The sequence below is a fragment of the Asparagus officinalis genome, chromosome 7, assembly GCF_001876935.1.
Source record: "Asparagus officinalis chromosome 7, Aspof.V1, whole genome shotgun sequence".
Classification (NCBI taxonomy): Eukaryota; Viridiplantae; Streptophyta; class Magnoliopsida; order Asparagales; family Asparagaceae; genus Asparagus; species Asparagus officinalis.
Genome location: NC_033800.1, coordinates 44,735,115 through 44,745,188, shown reverse-complemented (window position 1 = coordinate 44,745,188; position 10,074 = coordinate 44,735,115). Strand labels below are relative to the sequence as shown.

The following is a 10,074-nucleotide window of genomic DNA, read 5'->3' as shown; positions in this document are numbered from 1 at the left end:
AAACGTTTTTATGGAAATACCCAATAATTGTCAACAAACCCAGCTACATTCTGATTAATTACAGAAACGCCCCCGGTTCCCGCGGCCGTGCCGATTTCCTCCCAGTTTCCTTCCCCTTTCCCAAAATATTTACCCTCCTCCTATAAAAACCCAAGAAAGAAAGCAATAAAGAAATCACTTTTTTTTTAACGAGGGTTAAAAAATTGTGAGAGCGATGGGTTCGTGCTTTTCTGACGTGGCGGGAGGCAAGCAGGCCGCCGTCAACGGGTTTGAACGACGCGGTTCTTCACTTTCTCAACAACAGAGGATTCGGCGGCGGTCTCTGCAGCTCTTTAGAGGTTTTATTAATTAATTAATTTAAAAACCCTAGTTTCTTGACTCTGGTCACCGCCCTTTAAAAGCCTAACTTTTTTTTTTTTCATTCGACGACGAGTATTCTATTGTGAAATTGAATTGGGATTCGGTCCGTTGTTTGTTTGTCGCAGATATTTTTATTTAATACCGTTTGGAACCCCAATTAGTTTCAAACGACGAGTACTCCCTAGTATGAAATTGATTTGGGATTCGATCCATCGTTTGCTTGCTGCAGAAAAATTTTTAATTTTAATTTAGGCCTATTTGCACTTTAATATATGCTAAAATTAGATAATTTGATACCCCCAAAGTCGCCTAGTGTGAATTGAATTGATTGTACTTTGAATCGATTTGGGATCCTGTCTCTGTTTTGTTGCCGCAATGTTCTTTGTGGTCTTATTTGCAATTTTGGACCCATAGGTTCACCCGATGAAATTCTATATTGACAATTTATAGGCCAAAGTTTTCAAATTGATGATAAGTAGATAGTTTGATACCGAAAGCCAAGGTCCAAGGAAATTGTTTCTCATCCACTTTTCGCTATGTTGACTTCTTGAAAAAAAAGTTAAATTGCCAAATCGAACTTTAGAGTATCAAAGTTAACAAAGGGTGAAACTGGGGCGCTAAAGTGCAAATAACCATTTACTTTACGGTATTTCCATTGATTAGTAGCGATGAGTGGGCCTGTAGAAAATTTCGAGTTTCAGTTCTGCAGTAAGTAGTCACTCATGTGGTTGATTTATACTATTACATCTGACTGATGTTCTGTATGTTTGTTTTTAGTTGTCAGTGTCGGCCTCAAAGCTTCTTGACAGGGACGTACTCTCAAAGGTATGATTTGTCTTGCAATCGCATAGAATTATATGAGCAATATTATCATATATTAAAATTTTGGTGTTTGTTTATGTTGCAGCTTTTTTGACGTTGATATCTGATAACTTTGTATATGGAAAAGACAATGCTTTCAACTAGAAAACAAAGGATTGGGCTAATTTTTTTAGGGTTTGCTGCACAAATTTTTCTTCTATTATGACATGGTGTACATATTGGGACAAAGGAATTTAATATATCAGACGATCAAAAACCTTAATGCATGTTATACCTACGTAGGAAGAAAAAGGTGGGGTTGGGAGTGGGGGTGTGAGGTGGTAATTCTAAACTATTTTCTCTTAGGAGCACTTTTATACTAGTCGCAGAAATAATTTGCTTTCATACTGCAGTAATTTTTTTGTTAAATTTACTGACAAAAAGGATTAATGCCTTTGTATGTAGTTGCTTGGTGTAAATTTAATCTTTAGCATGCAATGCAGAGAAAACCTTAAATTAAATAAAGTAGTATCCACATTGCTGCTCACCACTATTAGAACTATGTTGCATGGATACATGTCCGGATGCAGACACAGACACGATTGTCGATACGGGGCACAACAAAATAGTAAAAGTTAGAATATGTGAACATGACTATGTATATACATATTAGAATTAATAATATATATGAGATCAATATTGGTTTTCATTCACGTGTTATGAGAACTAAAATCCTTATACCATTATTATATTTTCTTTTATCGAGTAGATTATAAATTGAAAAACCACTCATATTTGAAGTAGATACCCAAACTATCATTTAAAATCATACTTATGAACTAAGTATGTGCTAAAACTAATCTGTCTTGAGTTTGATGAGTTACATAAATTTGAGGTAAAAGTGTACAATATACGTTCCAGAAGTGTATCATGATTTTTTGAACTAAAACGTGTTATATAATAGTACACGTCTGAATACATGTATGTATATATCCAAAAAGTGTCCAAGGAGTGTCAGACATAGACTCAAACATAGATACAGATATGGCACCCTAAATGAAGTGTTCGGGTAACCTAGATTTAGAACAACATTCTTGATTGATACATACAACATTAGTGTTCTTTACTCATCCCTATCCAGTTTGGCTACTTTGGAACAAATGTATTTGTTGTGTAATCTCTTGAATTTTTGCGGCGACAGGATGATTCTATCAAGTGCATACTATAGACTCGTTGCCAACATTAGTATTGCATGTTATTAAATTTACGTGAAAGATATGATCTTTATTATTATGACACGAGTAGGCCAATAACCATATGTTAGGATATCGATCGGAAAGAATTCTCTCTTATATATCTCTTTTGTCTCGTGTAATGTTCCTTAACATCTTGTTTTATTTTGATGTAGAGTGATCCAATGGCAGTTTTATATGTTAAGAACCGAAGGGGAATAGAAGAAGAAATTGGAAGAACTGAAGTAATAATGAACTCCTTAAATCCTGTTTGGGTCACGAAATTCAATGTCATCTATCAATTTGAGACAGTCCAGAACCTGGTGTAAGCTTCTGAAATCTTCAAAGTCATGTCATATATTTGTGATTTTATCAGTAATTTGATGATCCTTGATTGGTCTTTTGCTTCATATTTCACATTTCAGGTTTCGGATATATGATATCGACAGTAAATACCACAATACTCCAGTTAAGGTACCTTAAAGTAACCATTTTCCTCCTTGGGATAACTTTGACTTGGAGATAATGATATAGGTTATTGGTTCAATTAATTCATCAATGTCCATTTATTTATGTTGTTCTATAACTTCTAATGTGTTTGCAGACTTTAATTTTCTGCTTCAATGAAGAAATATGTTACTTCATCTAGAATTAGCCTCTGATTATTGGGGAAAAGATGCATTTTATTAGAGTAAATTTATTTGTTAGTTTTAGTTCCAATTTCTGGATATATTTGTGGTCAGTTTACTAGGTTTCAATAATAGATAGGGAATGATGGGTATGAGGTGGCGGCTCATTTTGCAAAATGAGCTATCAAGAGATAGTGGTGAGGTCCACACCTTTTGATGTGACTAGCAAGGTGGGCCTCACCACATGACTATCTCTTGGTAGCTCATTTTGTAAAATGAGCCGCCACCTCGTACCCATTATTTTGTAATAAATAATGTATTAAACTTTACCTGATTGTAGAACTAGATTGTTGTTTAAAATTATAGATCTTTTGACAGTTCCATTAGCTGAACTAGTCTGTGATAGCGCTTCAAATTATTCGTTTGTTATTTGCCAACTGCCCATATGTTTTTTTGTCTTTCTCGAGTCTTAACACTCAATTTCAGTATGAGCAGCCATAAAATTCTCAATACTCTTCCTCTCTAATTGCTGCAACCATCTCCCTTATATTGATTTGTGAATAGTCCACGAAACTACGGGAATTCAGTCACTGTTTAAGCTTAATTTACTTAACTATATGCTTGACCAATTGGTTAAATAAACTTTCATCTGTTTGGTACTTTGGCCTGCATACGTTTACTCTTTTGCGGTGTTTTCAAAGGCGCGCCCCTCATGCACCCTACAATGCGGGGCAGCGACGAAGCGCCCCGCATCTGAGTTGCGCCTCACTAGTGTCCTGCAGGAGGGATCTTCGTACAGCGCACACATAAGGCATAGCCTCATATATTTTTGTTCTTTAATATTTCAATGGGGTCTTTATACCCGGTGACTTATATTCCGAAAAGAAAAATAAACCCATTAGGACATTTTAGTAGCCTGATTGAGGATTCTAACTTGTCCTCATTTATAATTTGATTATTCTTCGATATTAGTCTTGATTTGACTCTTGATTTGAAAGAGTATGAACTTTACTAATATGTCGAATGTGTTAGCATTATGAATTAATACCTTGTGATTTGGTAGTAAATATTATTTATCATACCATATTTTTTATGTGAAAATTCATAAACTTGTTCTTTCATGCTTGATTATGTACCTTAAAAAATTATGTGTAGTGTGCGCCAAGCTTTACTCGGACACATGCATCGCATTGCGCTTTGCGCATGTGCGCATAAAGGGACTTTGCGCCCCGCATCGCGCACATTGAGAACACTGCTTTTATGAGCGCTCAAACATCTTTGTTTTGCAACAAGGTTGCGGCTTGTATGATTAAGAACTCTATCTGGTCTAATGTAGTATAAGAATTTAGCAATGTGCAGGATCTGTCCATTTTTAATTTGCAGAATCCTGAAAATTAGATGGGGGTGTTGTTTTTTTAGAGGTCTACAGAAACTTTGCAGCCATTCATCTTTAGATTCGCATTAAAAGAAAACATTTTCTTCATAAATTTGACTCTGTTACATATTCACTCATACAAAAAAAAGAAGAAAGAAAGAAAGAGCAAGTGCACTCATCAGAAAAAAAAATTAAAGTAAAAAAGTGAACCTTAAAAAAAATTAAAGCTTTCAATCTCAAACCTTACCCTAATCTGAACCCTAACACATCCCTAATAGAGGCATCCAGTCTGAGGAAATTATCTTTTTATCCTTGTAATTTGAGTGCAGATATTTTGTTGCAAATGACTAATATAGTACGGACAAGTATTATCCTTTGGAACACTGCCATGAATCTTAGCGCATCTGCCTAATGTTAGATTCCGGTGTCCTTGTGTTACCTGTTTGACTTGTCTGCTATAATATACTGGGTTGGTAATAGGATACCAAAAATTTCTGATCTTGGATAAGTCGTGCAAGGCAACCATTTGTGTTTATTTCGTTTAATTTTTTTACTAATGATGGTGTATCAGTTTTATAATTGAATTCTAGAGCCAACTATCAACTGTTCATTGCAGATGCTGAATTTGAACGAGCAAGATTTTCTTGGGGAGGCTTCTTGTGCTCTATCAGAGGTACATTTCTGCTCATGCAACTTAATTTTGCATGCTTCTCAGTATACTGTGTTTAATCTAGATTTAGTTCTCCTTTTTCTTTTTCTTCTTCTTCTTCTTCATTTTTTTTGGGTGATATGGGAATCGAACCCAAGACCTTGGGAGCCATTTTGGAACCTCTCAACCATCCAGGTCACCCACGGTTCCCCAACCTAGTTCTAGTCCTTTGTTTGCTACTTAATTTCTTAATGCCATTATATACCTTGCCAAACTCAAGGAGATAACTTTCATCTCTGTAATTTCAGATAATAACCAGGCAAAACCAAACCATAACCCTTGGTCTTCAATCAAAACTCAGTTCTTCAAGGTTGCAGTTAGGAACCATAACTATCCGTGCAGAAGAAACAGTTGCTTCAAAGAAAGTTGTGAAGATGACCTTCCGCTGCTCTCAATTGAAAAATGCAGACATATTTTCCAAAAGTGTATGGGTCATTATGGTGCCTTTTTACCTGTTTTCAGTGTGTGTGTGTAGTATCTATACATTGGGTTGAGTTTTTAATTCATATTTGAATGCAGGATCCATTCTTAAGAATCTCAAGAATTGTGGAAACTGGTGGCTGTGTTCCTATATGCAAAACAGAAGTGATCAATGACAATCTGAACCCAGTTTGGAAGCCTGTAACACTTACTACACAACAGTATGGAAGCAAGGCATGTGCTAATTTATGCGTGGCAATTGGTATACCGATTATGAGCCTGCATTAGCTGTAATTACATTTGTTGCATTCTGAACTTTCTTTACGTTGTTTTGTTCCTTGCAGGATACGCCGCTTCTTATAGAGTGTTTTGATTTTGATAACAATGGCAATCACACATTTTTAGGGTATAACGCATGTAGTTCTGTGAAATTTTCTGCTACAAATTTTGTCCAAGCATGTTGAAAAACTGCAATCAAATTAATGATAACATGACTTTTAACAGAAAATTTCAGGGAAGTGTCATGGGCTTTCAAAAACTTAATCAAGAAAGAACCGGTGGAAATCTTTATGTTGAATCTTCTTTTAATCACCAACTTAAAAAGGTGGGTATCGATTTTTCTCTCTGTTCTTGAATATTTATGTTTATCTATAACTTGTTTTTTTTTTGCTGCTTTCTGCTCCTTTTGGTTTCAGACATTGAAGGCTCAATTCTTTGTGGATAACTTTTGTGAAGAAATCCAGTATAGTTTTTTGGATTACATCTCTAGTGGATTTGAGCTCAACTTTATGGTTGCTGTAGATTTTACAGGTCAAAAATTTTCTATTTAGTGTAATTATAATGAGTTCCATATGTATTGCTTTTCCGAAGCACATAATCATCATCTCTTTTTTTTCCCGTGGACTTTTCCCTTCAGCTTCAAATGGGAATCCTCAGTCGCCTCAGTCATTGCATTATATTGATCCACGGGGATGTTTGAATTCCTACCAACAGGTTATTGTTTTCATGCATTTTAAAGAATTTTTGAAATTGCTGTGAGCTTAGGCTATGTCTATAAAACACATGTAACACAATTTAATCTATTTTTTATATATTTTCAAACAGGCTATATCTGGGGTTGGAGAGGTTATACAATTCTACGATTCTGACAAACTCTTCCCAGCATGGGGATTTGGAGGAAAGCTAAATGATGGGTCTGTGTCTCATTGTTTTAACTTGAATGGAAGTCTTGATAGATGTGAGGTAAGTTGGAATCCAGTTTACTGATGTGCTTACTCTAGCAAAATTCTTTTGTAGATTGTTGGACTTCTCCTCTTGATTTATTGATTTTCTTGGTGATGATCATCATGATGTAGCCAGTATATACTTTTGTTATGGCGGTAGATTCTTCTTCTGATTGTCTATAGCTCACGATTACTTGCAGTGATACTTCAAATAAAAAATATAAATGATACAGTTAGGATTTTATGTTATATTTCAAGGAGACGTGCCGGGCTAACACTGTAGGATATGAATGCATCTAGCATGTTCTGCTATTTTGTTTCTTCTTCCTTTAATGTTATGATCAAGAAAAAGGTAAATTAAATATCTAAGTAAAGAGCCTAAATGTCCTTTATCGTTTATAGACACATGGGATAGCAGTTGTATGAAGGGTACAATAATTATCGGGAGGCTGTTACAATAATGAAGGAAAAGGAAAAGGAGGAAAATAAAATGCTGAGTACAATGTAGGATACAAATGCATCTATCATGTTCTGCTGCTTTTTTTCTTCTTCGTTTCTTGGAGTAGTAGTTACGTCAAATGTTATAATATATATCGGGAGAGGGGCCATTAACATCATAAACGAAGGAAAATGAGGAAAATAATATGATGAGTACACCTCATTATGAGATTGGAGATGGGATATTGGATATTCAGCAGTCGACATGGATATAAAGTTCTTGTGCTTCATGTGATATTCATTTGTCAGCGAATAGAGGGCGGAGTGAGGTAACCAACTGTAGAACTTGCTCAAATACGACCCAACAGCACTTCAAATCCACTAACGTTCTTAAGCTCATGATGATTGGGTTTTTGCGCTAATATGAATTTGTGTTGTTGCAATCTAATCATCCAATATTGGATACTCGCTTCATCTCCTCCCGTAACCTACGCCGAAGTATTGATGCTTAGTTTAATGCATCGACAGCCACAAAACCACAACCCAAATAGAAATGGCATGTCTAGACGACATAAGTTAAATATGATAATTTAGGAAGTAACTTGGGTCAAAAAAGGGGTTTATGTTTTTTCGTCTTGTACAATAATGCTGAAAGGGGGACTTTTTCTTTTGTTATCGTATTTGCGAGTTCATTATAATTGATTTTCCAGAACATTATAAGTGATTTAAGAGCAACTTTTTTTCTCTACCAGCAGGTTGTAGGAGTAGAAGGCATAATGGCTGCTTATTCAACGGCCCTGCATACTGTTTCTCTTCATGGACCGACTTTGTTTGGGCCAGTAATCAACCGAGCTGCAAATATTGCAAGTGAATCTTTAAATCACAATCAAAATAAGTACTTCATCTTGCTTATAATTACGGTAAGTAATGAGTATCTCATAAAATATTATTAATTTCCATGTTTATCTTCTTTGTTGCTAATGAACATATCCTTTCCAGGATGGGGTAATTAATGATTTTCGGGAAACTAAAGATGCTTTGGTAAGAGCATCTAGTTTGCCTTTATCAATCCTTATAGTTGGAGTAGGAGGAGCAGATTTTAAAGAAATGCAGGTACTAGTTAGTCATCTACTTATTTGTCCATGTTCACACCTATGACAATTAGCAATAGTTCTGAAAAATCAAAAATTTGGAGTGCTTGCTATCTGAAGCGCTTTGTTATTTAATATTTTTTATATCATTATTTGAAAATTTCTCAGCTACTAACAATGAGAATTATTGGTTTCTGTTGAACATTTGTAATAGATTTTGGATGCCGATAATGGCCAACGACTAGAGAGCTCCTCTGGACAGATAGCTGTGCGTGATATTGTACAATTTGTACCTATGCGAGAATTATGGGGTGAGTGTGTTGATATCAAACCTTTTCACACAATGGTATTATAAGATTTTGTGCGACATGGTAACTGCTCTAACTTGCTCTAACTTGTTAGACAAGCAATGCACCTTACATTAAACCAAGTGATTGCATATTCGGTTGGTCTCTTTAAATTGCTCTTACTTGCTGTTATTTCTCATGGAGAAAATATTCATGGGATTTTTTTAGCCCAGTAACTGCTTATTTCCTTTCAAATAAAACTGTAATATTTGCTAAGATTCCTATCTTTTCTGTGTTATGACAACTATGACTCCATATTCTGGGCCTTGTCGTGTCAAACCTATTATGATAATATAAAAGTTTCAAACAATTACAGCGTCGGCAAGTCCTTTGCTCCAAACTTTGTAGTTTGGCAGTTGACATGAACCCTGTTTCTCTGTTTGTCTCTATTAAGCGGCTGTCTCTTTGTAAAATTGTAATCAGTGAAAGTTTCAAAGAGATAACATAGTTTGGATATTTTGTGAGGTAAAATAATGATGTAATTTCTTGCTCTTAAAAAGATTGATAGTTGTTGCTAAGTGGAGAGAGGAAATTTGTTACCCTTTTTAGCATTGTTCCAGAAAGAAGTATCATATGAAGGCTCTCATAATACTTCAGATTGAATGCTCCTCATATCCTAATATCCAAAATCATGCAAGTTTGTTTTGATTGTAACCCCTGGTGTAGTTCTCCTGTATTAGCGTAGGTTGAGATGGATTTCTGGGTACTTGTTAATTTCCGAAGCATGTCCACTATTTGCAGAGATCTCAATAATGCTAGTTATCCTTGGAAAGAAAATAAATAGTTAATAACGGTTAATATATGAGTAAGGTTAACCAAAACAAACTCTCTCACCAAAGATCTTTGAGATAGAACCTGTAAGTGTTTCAAGTTATAACTGTGTATTTCCCATCACATTTAGTAGCCGGCATCTGAGACTGTCTGCTTGTTTTCAGGAGAAATATCAATTACTCAAGCACTTCTTGAAGAGTTACCTGCACAATTTCTATCCTACATGAAGCTCAGAAACATCAAGCCATTATTCGCGCAGCACGGACTAACTCCATACTAGCTTTCTGCGTACAGAACAACTCCAATCTTAGGCACTTGACAACATCAACGACAACAACAAAGCCTTCATTCAAAATTTCTGGGGTTGGCTATGTGAATCCCCTCCATTCAGTTTCGTCCAAGTCTGTATCTTCAATCTTCTCCACTGAATCGATCATTATCATATCCTTCTTCAACAACTTCTAACCAAGTTCAACCATCTCCATTCTCAAGAACTTTCTTATAGAATTATCAATATCATTTAAGCTTTTGTACATAGCAGAGTAGAATGATGCCTTCTTTTCTTTTCTTTTTTCATGTAAAGCAGTGGTTTTTCCCTTCGGACAAAAAGGAAGCTCTCATGGTTTCTGAAGTGGGATTATATTTCCATTATAAATTTTCTTCAGTCCATTCTCAGAA

The 10,074-nt window shown here is 35.4% G+C and overlaps 1 protein-coding gene across 1 annotated transcript; it reads left to right on the top strand.

Moving 5' to 3' along the window:
* On the top strand, positions 220–10,074 carry LOC109849100 (protein BONZAI 3). Its single transcript, XM_020418895.1, has 16 exons — positions 220–338; positions 1,138–1,185; positions 2,570–2,718; positions 2,819–2,867; positions 5,014–5,070; positions 5,355–5,531; positions 5,626–5,760; positions 5,871–5,932; positions 6,031–6,130; positions 6,222–6,336; positions 6,443–6,519; positions 6,631–6,768; positions 7,943–8,107; positions 8,187–8,300; positions 8,493–8,589; positions 9,561–10,074. Exons 3-16 carry the CDS (start codon positions 2,579–2,581, stop codon positions 9,674–9,676), a joined length of 1,542 nt encoding a protein of 513 aa, XP_020274484.1. The 5' UTR covers positions 220–338; positions 1,138–1,185; positions 2,570–2,578; the 3' UTR covers positions 9,677–10,074.